The sequence below is a fragment of the Phyllobates terribilis genome, unplaced genomic scaffold, assembly GCF_046119375.1.
Source record: "Phyllobates terribilis strain yellow unplaced genomic scaffold, ASM4611937v1 Scaffold_5__5_contigs__length_657084704, whole genome shotgun sequence".
NCBI classification, from domain to species: Eukaryota; Metazoa; Chordata; class Amphibia; order Anura; family Dendrobatidae; genus Phyllobates; species Phyllobates terribilis.
Window position 1 is genome coordinate 146,063,560 of NW_027362765.1, and position 18,586 is coordinate 146,082,145.

The 18,586-nt window shown below is 43.5% G+C and overlaps 1 protein-coding gene across 3 annotated transcripts in view; it reads left to right on the plus strand.

Annotated features, from left to right (window-relative positions):
• Nucleotides 1–18,586, plus strand: part of SCN4A (sodium voltage-gated channel alpha subunit 4) — a 133,273-nt gene that overhangs the window by 40,288 nt on the left and 74,399 nt on the right. For all 3 annotated transcript variants that reach the window (XM_073683128.1, XM_073683129.1, XM_073683126.1), the window contains exons 2-8: nucleotides 1,230–1,546; nucleotides 3,956–4,073; nucleotides 4,398–4,488; nucleotides 6,320–6,448; nucleotides 10,611–10,702; nucleotides 12,948–13,235; nucleotides 14,197–14,260. In XM_073683128.1, the coding sequence (XP_073539229.1) occupies nucleotides 1,289–1,546; nucleotides 3,956–4,073; nucleotides 4,398–4,488; nucleotides 6,320–6,448; nucleotides 10,611–10,702; nucleotides 12,948–13,235; nucleotides 14,197–14,260 (1,040 nt within the window). In that variant the 5' untranslated portion in view covers nucleotides 1,230–1,288. The remainder of the gene's footprint in view (nucleotides 1–1,229; nucleotides 1,547–3,955; nucleotides 4,074–4,397; nucleotides 4,489–6,319; nucleotides 6,449–10,610; nucleotides 10,703–12,947; nucleotides 13,236–14,196; nucleotides 14,261–18,586) is intronic.

Sequence of the window (18,586 nt, forward strand, 5' to 3'; positions counted from 1 at the left end):
TCTCAGGTGGTGCTGTCATGGGCTCTGTAAAATCCCGTTACCGGTAAGTAACTAGGATCTTTCAACCAAGTACTAGAAATGAACATTTTATTTACAATTATTTAATCTGTCCAATTACTTTTGGTCCCTTTAAAAACAGGGTGGCACATGTTAAGGAGCTGAAACTCCTAAACCCTTCATCCAATTTTAACGTGGATACCCTCAAATGAAAGCTGAAAGTCTGAACTTCAACTGCATCTGAATTGTTTTGTTTAAAATTCATTGTGGTAATGTCTAGAACCAAAATTAGAAAAATGTTGTCTCTGTCCAAATATATATGGACCTAACTGTATACTGTTATCCTGTTCACCAGTTTGGCAGTACATAAAATGGACATTGTTTATATGGACTGGTCTGGCTTATTGAGTGAAATGGTTAACCGGAGCGGGACTGCACCAAGTGCAATGAAACAGGCGATGGAAGCAGCAGAAACATGTACAATGTCGCATACACCCACCAACAACACTCAGTTTCCTGTAACTGGTCCGGGTGTGGGAAGAGCAGCCCACTCACACGACTACTGCACGAGGCCAGCTTACAGGACTCTGGCTCCGCTTTCACATTGAAAGTCCATGGTAGCCAGACCAGGTTCCTGAAAACATCCTTGGTCGGCAATCAAATACCGCCATCCTGGGTGCCTCTCGTGACTTTGCAGCGTGGGGGTCTTGTGAATGCCAGACGCCCCCAAGATGCTGGCATTCGAGAGCCGACATAGGGACATCCCATGACCAATTTCAGGCTACCACAGAGTACTGAAATAGATGTCGGATCAGAGTCCTGCAAAACTTTTTGCTTGTGTCTAGTGAAAAGGCACTGACGTATCTGGCCTCTTTCACTGGCCAACCCAGCCCATCTATATAAATGGATTGTATATGGTGCAATTTACATGGCCAAAGTTCGCTAGGTGTTGCTGCTACATCGCAGCACAATACAAGTGTATGGGGTCGCATTGTAAAGCCAATGGTAATGCCACTGCGACAAGCAGGTCGCAAGAAGTCTAACCACGTCAGACTTTTTGCGTCTCGCATGCTGCAGTAACATGAGGTTCGCAATGAGACCCTATTCTAAATAAATAATAAATGTTGTTCTTTACTTTTTGTAAGATTGTAATTACCTTACATTATTTCACTATATTTTGCTTGCTATTTTTTAGGACTTTTCTGATGTATTCATTATTTTTTATATTATAGGTTTTAGATTCAAAGGCAGACAAGCCATAAAACAATTTGCCTAAATACAGAATGACAATATGGCCGGCAAAATTCACCCTCCCGGCCCTGACAGCCTGCAGCGATTTACCAAAGAAACCATTGCAAAAATAGAAAAGACAATAGAAGAGGAAGAGATTCGGAAAGCCAAACAGATTGAGGTTCTTGATGAAGTCGTGCGAAAACCTAACAATGGCCTGGAGGCTGGGAAGAGTCTACCACTTATTTATGGTGATCCACCACCGGAACTTATTGGGGTCCCCCTCGAAGATCTGGATCCTTTTTACAGTAACCAAAAGGTAATCAGTGGATCTTCTGAGACTATTTGGATTGATCTGTGGAGATCGGTGGAGAACTTATTTCGCTTATATCCATCATTTATATATATTTTTTTTCTTTAAAAGGAATCTGTCAGCAGGTGTTTGCTATGTAATCTGAGAATAGCATGAGGTAGGGGTTAAAACACAGATTTAAGCGATGTGTCACATATCAAGCTGTGTGATGTTGTTTACTTACAGTGAAGGTTTTATCACTAGGACATTATCATTGCTGTAACTAGCTGACCTGTGAGTCCTGGTCTGACTCCACCCCCTCCTGTGATAAGCAGTTCACTGTCAATAAACTATGTACACAGAAATCTGTGGTGTGGGTGGGGGCAGCTTTCTCAGCTTTGCTTCATGCTACATCTAAGACGCCTGTTTGTGTCACAACTACTGCACCCAGTAAATTAAGTAATACACTGCTGGAATCAGGGTCTCTGCCCCTAAATCATGCTACTCTTAGATGAGTTAGCAAAAACCTGCTGACAGATTCCCTTTAGAGAGGATTTATCATTTGCCATAAATATGTATTTTTTTATCTGGTGTAAATCACTGTTTTATGGAATCTGGCATTGTTTATTTTTTTTTGTCCCTTTCTGTTCCCTGTTGTATAAATCTAGTCTTTTAACCAAATGGGTGCAGTCATCAAGAAGGGAAGAATTGTGGATCGCAATCACTTGGCTAAAAATACTAAATTTACATATGTAAGTCGTGTACCGGGAGTGTTCTTCAGGACACGGCAGAGCCAACTCTTGCACAGTTTGATCCCAAAAGGATTATTTTACTTATTTAAGTGTATATGTTCATTCAGCCAATACAACACATTTAAACATTATGCAGACATTAGTCAACAGCTGGAACCTCTGTGCTATACAGCGCGGCACCTAAGCAATCTATATTTACTATTGTTTTTATAGATTTGCCTGTTGGCGTACCTGTCTAAATTGGCCGCCTATCACCATTTTACATCCTAAGAATTGGTTTAATTGTATACGTGTAACCTACAGGCTAGCCTGCGGTACAATACTGGGGTTTTGCAATCTTACAAATACGTCCTCTATTTCCCCAACCAAATTTCCCTCTCCCTTCCCATGGTGTTTACAGAGGAACAGTCCGTCCTCAACTGTATCGAAGATACCCAAAAGAAACTACGGTGACGGCAGTTTAGCCGTAAATATAGTCTTACGGAGTTAAATAACTGTCCAGTACTAAAATGCTGTTCAGAAACTTTCTCCTGTAACAAAATGGAGTAAAATATGATCCAGAGTCCGTAGTGTGCCATGTTGGCATCTCAAAGTGGATTGGGGTTTTTAGTTATTAAACCAACATAAACCGTGGCAGCGAATCCGAAAGTTCTGGACGTGGATATTAGCCACAAACGTTGTGTGAAGCAGTTAATATACCTAACTAACTAACTACAGGCTATATCTCATCTTTGAATATTTTGGCGCCAAAATGTTATGTTATGCGTGAACAGTTTCTCACTGCGGGGCTACTTCAGCAGATGAGCGGTACCATTGATGCTTGTAGCTTAATTTCTCAGTGGCGTCCAACACCTTCACTGTAGGTCCTGGCCTTTATCGTCTCTTAACAACGTTTCTGACAGGAATCTCCTCAAACTTGGACAGGTTCTGGTCACGAGCAAGCTCAGCTCCAATATTCCGTTCCTCTGGTGTCAATGGGGTGTTCTCACAAGCAGAAGCTGCTGAATTCCCTTCCAGTGCATCCTCTTCTGTTCAGGACATATTCCAGACTACCCCCAAGATGGCAGCTCCACTTATTCCTGTCACATACTTTTCAACTGTCCACTGGGAAACGCCCTGAGCATATTCTCCTTATATAATCATGTAATACAATGCATTTTAAATCATTCACAGAGTTAAAACCGTACATCAAACTATATATACAGTATTTTAGCAAGTACAGTGTTCTACTGATGTGGATACAGATTTAAACAATTATATCTCTCTGTTGAACCGACACACATCTCACACATACAGAGAACAGGGGGTCATATCTCAGGCATGTAGAGGCCCAGGAACTAAAGAAAAACAGCAACAGATTCAGTAGAAAAAGTGGATTTTACAACAGGTAAAAAAATACTGGGTCTTTTTTAAGAAATTAACATGCTTTCCTACAGTCTGACAGCTCATGGGCTGTCCATAAACCGCATGATTAGGCGACACAGGGACAACATGTATGAAAGTTGCACCCTGTACTAATGTGTTATCTCGTCATGTTTTATTGTAAGCATGTTCCTATGGAGGAACACACATGAACATCACTTTCTTTGTAGAACTTTTATTGTGCCTTTTGTAGCTACAGAAAAACGCTTTAATGTCCTAGCATTTCATTTTTGGTGTCTAATCCTGTTGTATCTTCCCACAGACATTCATTGTCTTGAATAAGAGCAAAGCAGTATTTCGATTCACTGCCACCAAAGCGATGTACCTACTGGACCCTTTCAATCCATTAAGAACAGGAGCCATAAAAGTGTTGATCCACTCATATCCTTTATGAAATAAGTGGTGGCTTATTATGTTACTATAATTTATTATTACAGTTACTGTATATAGTTTAGAGTAGTCAAGCATTGTAAGGTTTGTCTGAGATTGTGGGCTACTGTTTTTCTTACTAGAAATAGCAATACTCTTGTCTATTGGCTATACCAGGTATCACAGATTCATTAGTATGGGTCTAAGCTGCGATACCAGGTACAGCCCATGGACAAGAGCGGAATAGGATCTGTATGGTGCTGAGGGCATAGTCCATGTTTTAGCAAAAAAAAAGTTACATTATGTATTGGTTAATTTTCCTTAACTCATCTTCACAATTTTTAGCTTTTTTATTATGATAACAATTTTAGCAAACTGTGTTTTCATGACCATGAATGACCCACCACCTTGGGCCAAAAATGTGGAGTAAGTAACATTTATCTACTATGATTACATTCAACCCTAATGGGCCATTCCCATCTTATAAAGTGAGGGCACATAACCAGCATATACAGTACTATTACTTTTTAATTAGTGGGGTTCGAACCTGCGGGACCCCACTAAACCTGAGAATGCTGAACCACAATGCTGATTCTGCACTCCACCCTATTTACTATTTTTCCATGCACTTCTGATGGCCACGCTGTGCAGGGAACTAAGGCTGGATCCATTCACGTGGCTGGGAACGCATCTGGGTAGAAAAAGACTGTGAAAGGCTGCAATGATGAATCGGTGCTATAGTATTTTCATTTTTAAGTCGTTCATACAGATTAGATAAAAGTCTTCCAAACGCACCGATTTTGGTGTGATCGGCCAACACTGCTGGGGTGACCTAAGGATCAGCCAACTGGAATTTAATCATTTAATCCTTTTATTCAGTGGTGAGATATTCCACTATCTGAGGAGTCTTAAAGAACACAGTAGAGCTTGGCCAAGTCAAGCATTCCTGTGTATGAGGGAGTTGAGAGAGACTGCAGCCAGCAGGACAGTAATTTGGCAGACAATTATCTAATGTATATGGCCAGCTTTAGGAATGGTGAGGATCCCAGAGGTCAGACGCCAAATAATAATAAAGGGATGGCATATCCTATGTCATTTCTTTATGAAATAGGAATACTCCTTTAATTGGCATGCAACATGGGTGGTAAAACAGGATATATAACATGTCACTTCTCAAGGGGGTGCCATTTGACCCTGATGGCCAAGGTACATGAGTTTTGTACCCCCAACTTTTGTTTGTGTACTCCAACAAATGGTGCTGTTTGGGCACTGTATAGTAATATTAATCAGGCACTGATTGAGGGTGTCAAATGGATTGAACTGCATAGGGAACCATACAACCTAAGGCCAGTATTGATTAGATGACTGAGCATTTAGAGGAAGTCATTGCATCCCACGCTTGTGGTATTGGGGGCTCTTTGAACCCTTACAACTGTTTTTCTAAGGCTCTGTTCAAATGTCCATTTTACCATTCCTTTGTCTGATCTATTTAGAATAAACAAACAAAACAGACAGGCGGAGATGGGATCCTGTTTCATATGGAAGCAGAGCGGGCACATTGATTTGTACTGGGTTAGCCTGGGTTCCATTATTTTCTTTTTAAAACAGAAGAAAAAGATTTGCATGTAAAAGTATGTGCACACGACATCTGCTTGAATCCGCCTGAAAAAGTGCTGCAAAAGCGCGCCAAAAATTGTGCATAATACACAGCAATGTCAAAACCACATTGCTGTGCATATGTTCCGTCTTATGTCACATCTTTTAATTGCTTCAAAGTTCAGAAATCCTGAAGCAGTTAAAAGAAGTGACATTTTCATTTTTTGGGCGGCTTCTGCTTGGAAGCCGTCAACTCTTCACACTCCATTCTATAGAGTAAATAAGTCGACACAAGAACGACGGCAAAGCTGCTGGCGAAGCCGTAAAATGACCTCTGGCATCTTCCTGAAGTGGCTTTGCCTGGGGAATCTCGGCTGCTGTGCCAGTGTCTAAATAGCACAGTGTGCACATACCCTAAGACTTTTTTTTCCATTCTACAAAAAACTGACACCAAATTGAATTCTGCTGGACCCCATGTTATAAACGGGCCCTTCTACTTATAGGAATGCACAGGATCCTAAATCTGTTTATTCTGTTTTTGTGTTCTAAACAGGACAGACTAACGAATTAGTAAAGCGGACATATGAACAGAGTCTAGGATGTCTGACTAATGTGTACAGTAATTAACGGGAAACCTATTTTTTTATCTGTGTCATTCTAGGTACACATTCACAGGCATTTACACTTTTGAGTCTTTGATAAAGATCTTTGCCCGAGGGTTTTGTATCGACAGTTTTACATTCCTCAGGGATCCATGGAACTGGCTGGATTTCTGTGTCATTGTAATGGCGTAAGTGGAAGGTAGACGCTGTTGTGCTCACTAACTTGCTCACTCGGATCAATCATTTTACTGCTTGGCTATTTTTCACCAACTAATCACTCCGTTAATATTTTAATCTATTAATATTGTTGTTTTTGCATCCAATGTACTGTTTTGTAATACAATTTTGTTATTATAAGAAGTAAGATCTAAACACATAGAGTGTAATATCGCTAATACTTAAAGAGAAGTATGTAAATGTAAGGGTGTGACAGGAGACTTCATACGCCTCTCCCCTAAAGACAACGACTGCTAGGATTGTATTTAAATATGTGTTGTGACGTGGTTTTATTGTAATTTGTGAGTAATGTCATTTGTGAATCTGCATAGAGTTCTATAGACACTAAGTGATTTGGTTAATGTAATTTGTTGTAAGGTTCTGATGCTACTGTGTAGATACTGTAAAGGTAATGCCTATTGTGAGTAACATGCCCTCAGTCCATCTGTATGGAAAGTATATGACGAGCCCCCTTGGACCGTGGGGTACTCGGTAGCCGGGCCGGTCGGTTCTATTGGGGTAGTCACGGTGGCAGTGACCCGGTCCGTGGCCCAGGGCGGTCAATAAGGAAAGTCAATTGAGGAATAAAGATTCGTGACGCCACCCGTGGTTTGCGGCTATAGATGGCCGCCGCTGCTGTTCAGATCCACTGGGGCTGTTGGTGACGCAGCAGAGATGTTTCAGCTCTCCACGGGTAGAGCTAGGCCCCAGGGCTGTTAAATAGGAGATTTTGGATATTGGTGTTGTGGTGCAAGGCAGGTGACGTTGCAATTAAGTCTAGGACACAGCGGGGTGCAGTCTTCAAGTGTTTACTCACAGTTATTAAGATGCTCCAGGTTACAACTGCCAGATTATAACCGCCGTCCCAGTCCTGTGTCCTCCGGGGAAGTCATCCAGCCAACTCTGATAACTTGGGTGCACTTGATCGAGACACCCCTTTTTGTGTACCTTTCCAGGTTGTCTCTCTGCGCTGGCTCTCGCCCTCGTGCCCTGCGCCTCACACACAGTGTCCAGAGCCAGTGACCATGGGCCTTGTTGGGTGACGTCTTTTCTGTCCCCTTTGTCCTATATGGCCACCTTTTCAGTGAATGTGTGTGGTGTTAGGCTACGGCACGTGAAGATACCGCAACCTCCAGTTTGCTAGCTGAGTCTTGCAGTCCTCCGCTAATCTGAGGCCGGTCCCTTACTGCGGCCTGATCCCTTCATGGTCAGTGTGAACTCGGGCGCACGGGTGGACTCCGCACTTCACGTGCCCCTAGGATCCTCTCTCTCTCTGGAGCCCTCCGCACTGCTCCGGTCTTCTCTCCTCACTCTTCTACTGGCCTCTCTGACTGGGCCTCTCTCCTCCACGGTCCTCAATCACTGAACTCCTGCTCCAAGGACTGGAACCAGGAATGGCCCCTTCTAGATGTTTCTACCCTTCTTTTATACTCTTCCTTCAGTGCTCCCCTAAACTACTTCCTCCACCCACCTCCTTTACTTAGTTCCACCCTCCAAACAGGGACCGAGTCTGTGCTCTCCCTTAGGAGCTATCTGGACCTTCCCTCAGGAGTGGTGTAGTGTTGCATGTGAGTGTGTGGGTCCCGGGTAGTGCTCCCTCCTTACCTGAGAGTGGGGTACCACACCTCTGGCTGAGATGCAATACCTCTGTGGCAACCCCACTACATGGTTCCCTCTCTTTTGGTCCCCCCCCTCCAGCCAGCTACAGGGCTCAGCCGAGATTAAGTGCATCTTGCCCCGTCTGCTGGTCTGGAGTGGTGTAGTGCTGGATGCAGGTGTGTGAGTCCCAGGTAGTGTTCCTTCCTTACCTGGGAGTGGGGTACCACACCTCTGGATGAGGTGCAGTACCTCTGTGGCAACTGGACCCACAGGGGTGCCACATATAGGATAGAGTTTAGGACATAGAGCAGATTAGACAGCGATAGGCATTGTTAGGCCATGGCCCCACTATCAGTATTTGGTCAGTATTCGGTCAGTATTCTTTCTCAGGAGTGGGAGCCAAAACCAGGAGTGGGTGATAAATGCAGAATTGGTGACTTATTTCTATTACACTTTTTCTCTGATTGTTCCTCACCTGGTTTTGGCTCCCACTCCTGAGAAAAAATACTGACCGAATACTGATCAAATACTGATAGTGGGGCCGTGGCCTAAGTATAATATGCTTAGTGCATACTGTTAGAAGATGATGACAGTAGTTAGTAGGTGACATGTTAAAGTTTGCCCAGCAACAGACTACCGGGACAGACAGAGTAAAGAGACGATTGGTTCAGTCCAAAGTGGTTTTCACTTAGTCATTAAATGAAACACTTTGTTGGTGACAGTTGCTACTAGGGATAGTTCAAGGTGCAGGGCTGCTAGCAGAAGCAAGTACAAGTTGTGCTTGGCGATTTGAGGCCTTACCAAACTCCCTGCGGATATTCCTGCAACATCCGGAGCTCAAGACTTGAGTTGGTGGCTATGGAGAGCACCGAAACCCCTTCCGTACAGAGGAAGTTGGACGTGGAACCAGGGAAAAGATTATTGATCTCAGCAATACTACATGGCCGGACGGAAAATCCCTGGGGCTGAAATGAACTGTTACAGCAGGGATAGTCCAGGCGGAAGGGAAAGTAAAACGGAAAAATACTGTGTTACTGAAAAAAGAAAGGGAGGGTGCTGTGTCCGATACTGTGTGATACAATCTGATGTACTGCAACTGTAAAGTAAACTGTTAAATGTTGAAACGAATCGGGTGTCCTCTGAGTTGTTTGCGGACGTTCCTGAGTGTACAGAACTGAAAACAGTGGAGGCCTATGGCCGGCAAGTGAGTATAATGCACCCTACATGAAATGGCTGTTAGGAATCGTGATTCCGTGCTAGCACCTGGGAATGGATCTGGTCCGGTGCTATGCTACTCCGCTCGCAGGCGACGCCATTGTCCTGACACTGGAGTCGGAGCTAATATGCGTGCACGGAGACTAGCCCACTGTTATGGAACATCGCGTTCTGGTGTTTTAGGATTGTGAGGAAGCGGGACACCGTGTCTCTCTCTGATTTCCCCGGTTGCCAGGCAACGCAGGACACTGCTTTGTCTGGCACTAAGCAGTGGTGTCATTATGTTCATTCTGCTGTAGTTAGCAGGGAGTGGCTGTCTGGGGATGATTGGGAGGTATTCAACATCTGATCATTAGGTGGGCTATTCAATCCTGCTCCATGCTCAGTGCTTTGCTCTTTATTGCCGTTCCTATGTGCTAACATTAGTTTTGCTATCTTTTCAGGGGTTTCCTTATTTTCTCTTCTGGTTACACTTCCTGGGGTTCTTGAAAAACTTGGACAAAGTTGCGGGCCAACCAGTATAATGGGTTCCACAAAGTCCTCCATACAGAACAATGGCCCCGCATAGTTCTCCATACAGAATAATGGACCCACATAGTTCTCCATACAGAATAATGGGACCCACATAGTTCTCCATACAGAATAATGGGCCCCACATAGTCCTCCATACAGAATAATGGGCCCCACATAGTCCTCCATACAGTATAATGGGCCCCACATAGTCCTCCATACAGAATAATGGGCCCCACATAGTCCTCCATACGGAATAACGTGCCCCACATAGGGGTGGTGGTTCTGGAGTCCCGAGCCAAATATAATCACCCTGTTGACCAGATTTGGCCCACGGGGTTGACATGTATGCTCTAGAATGTCCAATTTCAGATTGCTGATCATTTTGTTATCTAAAGCTAATTTACCGCTAGAGAAGTCTGGCAGTGGTTCTCTTATAGATAACACAGGAGCGCTCAGTAGAATAAGTGCTCCTGTGTATGGGAGAGCCCGGCAAAATAGTTACTGACTGAACGATTCACCATCCATCGTGTGGCCAACAGTTATCTAAAATGTATGGGAGGGGAGGGAGTTATATAGATCTAGCAAACAGTTACTCATTTGTCACAACAATAATTTATTAGATTACTTATTTAGGTGGCCTATAAAGGTTTGTGTGTTCAGAGGTTCCAGTGACCCTTAAGACCAACATACACATTAGAAGAAAATCTGCATGACCCCCCTAAGGCATGGATTGTGGCTATTCGGCATTGGTTTCCTGTCTATACATCAAACATCTTAGGGTATTCCCATGTTTTATTATCTTTCCAGTTATACCACAGAATTTGTGGATCTGGGGAATGTATCTGCTCTCAGGACATTCCGCGTCCTTCGTGCACTTAAAACAATCACTGTAATTCCAGGTATGTATCATTTTATACCCTGCTTCTCGTTTGAGCTGTTTAATATGTTTTCTTCAAGTTTGCAAGAACATTTGCTGCCTAATGGCGCTTAAGCCTCATGTGCACACCATAGCCTGGAGTCTGTAAAGCTGGCCATAAACACGAGCTACGAGCTGAATGTTGACCGATCTTTCATTCTGCAGACAGTCATCTCTCTCTAGAAACTTGACTTTGAGCGTTTGTGTTTTGAATGAGGAGAGAGAAGAAGAGAGCTTCCAGACTTGCCTACCTGAAAACAAAAGCTTTGGCCATTCCAACTGCTTGATCCTTCTCTTCCCTGACATCGTCTGTTGGGGAAGAATCGGGAGGTCTCACTACACATCCGATGGTCAGCCGGTCCCACCGAAATTTGCGGATTTGGACAAGTTTGGCTAATGTGTATGGAGGCCTTTACTTTGCGTGTAGAGTCTCTACTACACTGTGATGTCACCTTATGGACAACCTTGGGTGCTGCCATGCCTTGCCCCCAAATTGGGATTTTATTTCCTACAAGTATCACTTGAAGCAATACCATCATCATTTAGCATATAATGGACACGCCATTAATTTTGCAGGTCAGAATGTGCATACATGTAGAAATCTATGGGTCTGTGCTGTACCTCTATAAGTTCTGTATTACAGATCTATCCAATATAGGTGTTTAGTACGATTACCTCTATGGCATTTAAAACATAGTCTTTCTGTAGATTGTGAAACAAGGTTTTCCCCAGCTGGAACTTTATATAGTGTGACACCTCCTGTCATTAAATAGTTAACACCAAGTTGTTAGTATCAGTTTCACAGATTCACACCTCCGCACCGGTTGTCTTCAGTATCATTTACACGAATTGTCCATGTTTGTTTCCTTACTTCACTGACCCCCAATAACCTCCTGTGCTTATTCATAATCCTAAATTGGATCTTCCTCATGTCCCTATTTTAGTTAGTAAGATGTCAGGAATTTTTATTTTATCCTTTTTTGTCAGTTTATATAGCTCATACATATACCGAGTCCAACTGTAAACATATAACTTATGGCACTGTATATTTGATCTGGTGTAACAAGGTGGGCATTGCTGCATTTATATATTTTCCAGAATAAGGCAACCAGGGAGCATATCCAAAAATCTTGGCAAGAGTGGGGATCTCAGGGAGAATAGTACGAGTAGTTCTGCCACGTTGTGTGGTAGAGAACATTTGGCTCACTTGACAAAAAATAAATATGCCCCATGTAGGTTGAGCTGGAGACAGTAATTGGGAGGTTATAATATTGTACATTACCAGGTTTCTATCCATCTATAGTATGTTGAGATAGCTTCTGGGAGACCTATACCGTATATCCCTGTGCAGTGGCATAACTCGAAACTTATGGGCCCCAATGCGAAACTGGCCTTTCATCAAACTGGTCTTTTGATATTAGCCAAAGGTGCCTAGCTTCCAAAGCCCGGTGTACAACTGCAGCTCCTGCATCACGATAGGTACACCTCTGTTCCCGTGGGTTCTGTAGCGACAACCTATTCTGTGCCACCATCACAGCTTTTAATCAGTCCTATCATGTCCTATCCCCAATGAAGCCCACAACCTAATTTCAGTAGCTAGAAAACACACATATGTTTTAGAGGGAATTGAAAGGTGTTTTTCATCCTACATGTTGGTATGCCATAAATATATCAGAGGTAAATACTCCTTTAATTCATCAGTATGTTTTTTGGAATGTGGGAGGAAACCAGAGAACTTTGGAGTAAACCCATGAATGCATGGAGACAAAATAAAACTCAAAATAATACGAAAGGGAACATGGAATGTAGAGGTAGCCCATGTAATTGCTATGGGGCCAAATTGAGGTTCCATTTAATGGATATTGAGAATATGTACTGGGAAACGGTCCCCACAGGACCACTAGGACGTTTTCTGTTAGGGGGTAAGGAGTGGTGTAGTGTTAAGCAGTTCCTAAAAGGAACCTAATTTCCCCTTGTGTATCTCATGGCCAAGTCCTCAGTGCTGCTTGTCAGGCAGTATTAACCACTGAGCCACCATGCAAATGCAGAGAACATAGAGACTACATGCGGATGTGCACCATGGTAAGAATTTATATATGTGATTCCTCCATGACTGGTCCATGTGATTACCATTCGCATCCTTTCACTACCTGCTTCCAGTAAGCATCTTTTATGATTAGACATGGGGTGTCGTGAAGATAACATATAATCCCTTTTACCTGTTTCAGGCTTGAAGACCATTGTTGGGGCCCTTATTCAGTCTGTAAAAAAGCTGGCAGATGTGATGATCCTCACTGTCTTCTGTTTGGCCGTTTTTGCGCTAATTGGTCTTCAGCTGTTTATGGGAAATCTGAGACAGAAGTGTGTCCGCTGGCCACCCTCTGAGGAAGCCTATGAATACTACAGAAATGAGACCATCAATTCTATGGATTTTGCCGACAACTCAACCTTATACAATAATACCGACATGTTCACCAACATATCCATAGACTGGTCTACCTACCTCAATGATGAGTGTAAGTGAAATCATAAATTTAGTGTAAATCCACCAAAGCTTCATTACATAAAGTTCAAGTTAACTTTGAAATTCATACTTTTGTGCAATTTTGAGGTTCACAATTTTTTTCAATGATTTTTAGTGTTTTCACATGTGCATCTTAATGAATCAGGAGCGTTTGTCTCCAGTACCGCCTCCTTCATCAAAACTGGTGCAAACATCCCTGGTCTTTATGAATCGGGGCCTATGTCTCCCGACAACCCTATATACATAAATGTTTGTCATTCTTTATGGGGGGAGGGGAAAAAGCCGCTGCCAGATATTTCAAACTGCCGGACCCTCCTCTTCCTTAACATAATCTGTTAGGGGGGAGTCAAAAGACCCCATAAAGATGTAATGCACTAATCAACCTCCCCACTGTACTTTTTAGAAAATCCACCTCTGATGTTTTTGTAGCTTTTTCACAGACAAAGCTCTGAAGTCATCACTACCAAAACATTCATAAGATGTCCCATCAAATGACTGGGGTGGCGAATGATGTCATTCTGGACAAAAGCTAGACTGTGATTGCCTGACACAATCAGGGGATGAAATACATAGACCTCACATCAACATGCATACTTGCCAATATTTCTGGGGTGTTTAAAGGGAACCTGTCACCATTTTTTTCATGTATGAACCAATACTCCCACCTTCCTCAAAGCCTGTGCTGCATTCCAGAAAGTTGTATATTATGTCCTGGTTGCCCTGTATATCCCCCCCCCCCAAAAAAAACATTTTCTCTGATTGTTCCTCACCTGGTTTTGGCTCCCATTCCTGAGAAAAAATACTGACCGAATACTGACCAAATACGGATAGTGGGGCTGTGGCCTAAAGTGTAAAATGGTGTGCAAACAAAGTGGACATAGGCTGTTAAGATAAATAATGTTTTAAAAATGTATGTTAGGTTTATTCATTCTTTATTTTCTATGTCAATATAGCTAACTTTTACTTCCTGGATGGAGCGCTGGATGCTCTTCTGTGTGGGAACAGCAGTGACAGCGGGTGAGTGTCATTTTCCTTAAGTGGACAGCAAGAAATGCAGTTAGAGAGGTAGTAGGAGATTAAACAAAAAAAAGGCATTTTTACAGGCACAGTGTCTCTTCCATCCATGGTCTTGGTCTGGCATTGCAGCTTAGCCCTTTGCAAGTGAATATGCCTGGAGTTTTCAATGATTTAAGGTTGAAAATCCAGAAGATGGCAAAAACCCCATGAGGCACATACTAACTGCCCCCTACGAAAAATGCCTTTCTCTTTCTACATCAGGGATGTCCAACTCAAACACACAGAGGGCCAAAATGAAAAACTTGGACAAAGTCGCAGGCCAACCATGGTGGTGATTCTGGTGTCGAGGGCCAGATTTGACCCACGGGACAGATTTTGACATGTGTATTCTACATATAGCAATCAGACTAGTCACATGGATCAATGTCCCATTTTCAAAATCTATTATTCATGAGCTGTAATAGTATAGTTGTCTAGAAATACATCCAGGTCCTCCTTTAACTTGTTTAGTGAATTAACGATTATAACATCACTAGCTATCAAAACCCGTTCTACTCCTGGGTGGCGAGCATTTTTATTGGTATATGGTCCCATCTATTGGTCTCCTATCCTGGTACATGCTCCCCGATCCTGGTCCCCATCCTGGTATATGCACCCCATCATGGTCCATGCTCCCCCATCCTGGTATATGCTCCCTGTGACGACACAGCTTCTAATCTTAATTAGCTAGACATCCAGATTTGTTAGGCCAAGAGAAATACACTATTGTGTTTGTGTTGACTTTTGAATGTATGTGTTTCTTTGGCCGGTCAAGAAGGACAGTGACTCAGGGTAGAACAATAGTGTTTGTTAATATACTAATTACTGCTAGTTGTTGATTTACAGAGCAGGGGGATACAAACTATGCAAATTAATTAAATGCTCAAACAATGGGACCTGAGCCCTGCACCTTTCTCCCTGACCTGTGAATGATGACCTGAGCCACAGAAAAAGATAAGGGATTTCTATCGTGCTGCAAGGAGAATCAAAGATCAGAGAGACTCTTCAGGACAGTAGTTTGGTAGCATGGCTCCATCCTGACAGAGTTGGATTCTACAGGATTCCAGCCTAAGGGTACATGGCCCTGGCTGGAAGGATACAGATCTGCTCCATTGACCATCAGAGAGAACCAATTGATACATTTGGGGAAACCATATGGGAACAATTAGGTCAACTGGCCCCATGGATATGTTGATTGAGGTTGGGACCATCTGGTCACCTGGAACCCATGGAGACACTCAGAGAAAGCCAGTTTGGGACAATGAGGTCACCTGGAACCCATGGAGTTGTTCGGAGAGGGCAGTGTGGGACCCTCGGGTCTCCTGGCCTTGTGCCTCGATGGACTGGCAGCTTCCTAAACTTGCCGCTACCTCCTTCATGCGGGGGCCCGCCAAAAGCAGGGAGCCATAGGTTAAGGTAGTTGGCCCTGAAAGTCCCAAAGTCGCAACTGCTCTATTCCCGGCGGGCCATCGGAAGGGTGAGATTGTGTAATTTTGCATCATCTTGGGTATTAGCTGTGTCTGTTCTATATGTTATTGTTTGTTTGGTGGTTCAATAAAGTATTGCCACACTGTTTAACCCTCACCCTGTGTTGTCTGAATAGTATTATGCCCACGGAAGACCCCGTGAATATACGCTCCTCCATCCTGGTATACGCTCCCCCATCCTGGTATATGCTCCCACATCCTGATATATGCTCCCCCATTCTGGTATGTGGTCCTTCATTTTGGTATATGTTCCTCCATCCTGGTATTTGCGCCTCCATCCTAGTCCCCCATCCTGCTCCATGCTCCCCCATCCTGGTATTTGCTCCCACATCCTGGTCCCCCATCCTGGTATATGCTCCCCCATCCTGTTATTTGCGCCCCATCCTGGTCCATGCTCCCCCATCTTGGTCCCCCATCCTGTTATGTGCTCCCCCATCCTGGTATTTGTGCCTCCATCCTGGTCCATACTCCCCCCATCCTGGTATTTGCTGCCACATCCTGGTCCCTCATCCTGGTATTTGCGCCTCAATCCTCATCTCTGATCCTGGTATATGCTCCCCCATCCTGTTAGGTGCTCTCCCATCCTGCTCCCCCATCCTGCTCCACCATCGCGGTATTTGCTCCCCCATCCATAAATTAAAAAAAAACACTCCTACTCACCTTTTCATCACTCCCCTGCAGCGCGTCACCTGGGTTATTTTACTAAAATGGCAATGGAATTAGGACCTGCATAGCGCGATATCCGGCGTTATATAATTGAAGACAAATGTCAGAGTGTCTTCAGCAAAATTAATGTATTCAACATTTTGTTGAAGACACTATGCACACTTTTCTTCACTAAAATGGCACCGGATATCACACTATGCTCAGGCGCCGATTCTGACGCTACACTCCTCCCCCGGCCTCTGGTCCGAACAGAGGCGCCACACTCCTCCCCCGGCAAGTATGTGCTTATGGCACCAGAGATCATGGTATGCGATCAGTGCCTACTCATACCGCGATCTTCAGCGCCACCTCATTCCTGTCTGGGATGTGGATATGTCATTCTGTCTGGGGCCAGACTGCGCAGGCAAATTGCGCTTGCACAGTTTATAGAGGCTTCAGACAGACGGACACATCCCTGATTTATATTATAGATGTGGCAGAGAGTTCCATAGTCTCACTGCTCTTACAGTAAAGAATCACCATGTGTGATGAAGATTAAGAATTCTTTCCTCAAGACATAGAGGATACCTCCTTCACCGTTGCAGGCCTGTATATTAAAATTCACTGCACACTCCTTGGATGGCGTAAAATGACGTATTTACACTGTGTTCCAAATTATTATGCAAATAATATTTTCTCAGATTTTCCCAAATTACCTATATGAATTGCAGTCATTGTAATTTTCCAGTCAAATAACTATTAGAGTACAATTGAAAGGTTTTTGTACTAACTGCCTATGATAACAGTATATTTAAAAAAAAATAAAAAACTGAAACTGCACTCAAAATGCATGTTCCAAATTATTATGCACAGCAGAGTTTTCAACCTTTTCATTTTAATAAAGAACAAAAAAATGGTCATTTTTGAAATTATAAGCATTAGCAGGTTATTACAAACTGAAATCAAACAGTTTTCAACTCAAAACTTTATTCTAGGTGATGTAACATTTGCTCATAGGACCCCTTGTTCGAAGGGAGCTTCTGAACTCTCTCGTCCATTGAATTTGTCAGGTTTTGGATGGTTTCTGCTTCAATTGTTTTGCATGAGGACAGAATACCCTCCCAGAGCTGTTGCTTAGATGTGAACTGCCTCCCGCCATCATAGACACTCCTTTTGATGATGCTCCAGAGGTTCTCAATGGGGTTGAGGTCAGGGGAGCATGGGGGCCACACCATAAGTTTGTCCCCTGTTATGCCCACAGCAGCCAGAGATGCAGATGTGTTATGTGCAGCATGAGACGGGGCATCATGTGCTCGCTAGAGGTAGCCTGGCTGCCATTAGGTACCGAGATGAGATCCTCAGACCCCTTGTGAGACTATATTCTGGTGCTGTTGGCCCTGAGTTCCTCCTAATGCAGGACAATGCCAGACCTCATGTGGCTGGAATGTGTCAGCAGTTCCTGCAAGATGAAGGCATCGAGGCTATGGACTGGCCTGCCCGTTCCCCAGACCTGAATCCGATTGATCACATCTGGGACATCTTGTCTCGCTCCATCCACCAATGTCACGTTGCACCACAGACTGTCCAGGAGTTGGCGGATGCTTTAGTCCAGGTCTGGGAGGAGATCCCACAGGAGACCATCCGCAACCTCATCAGGAGCATGCCCAGGCCTTGTAGGGAGGTCATACAGGCACGTGGAGGCCACACACAATACTGAGCCTCATTTTGACTTGTTTTAAGGACATTACATCAAAGTTGGATCAGCCTGTAGTGTGTTTTTCCACTTTAATTTTGGGGGTGACTCCAAATCCAGGCCTCCATTGGTTAATAAATTTGATTTCCATTGATGATTTTTGTGTGATTTTGTTGTCAGCACATTCAACTTTGTACAGAACAAAGTATTCAATGAGAATATTTCATTCATTCAGATCTAGGATGTGTTATTTGAGTGTTCCCTTTATTTTTTTGAGCAGTGTATATTGCTTCAAGTTACAGAAGGAAAATGTTTCCACTCTCCCAAGTCTTTATCAAGGTGTCACAGCACCAATGAAGGTAACAGTGCCTGGAAGGTAGTAACCATCGCAGGCCTAGAGGTAAAAAGATCATTAGAAAGATCTGTCCTATTCCCTTTTAGAATATTGGCACCACATTTGCT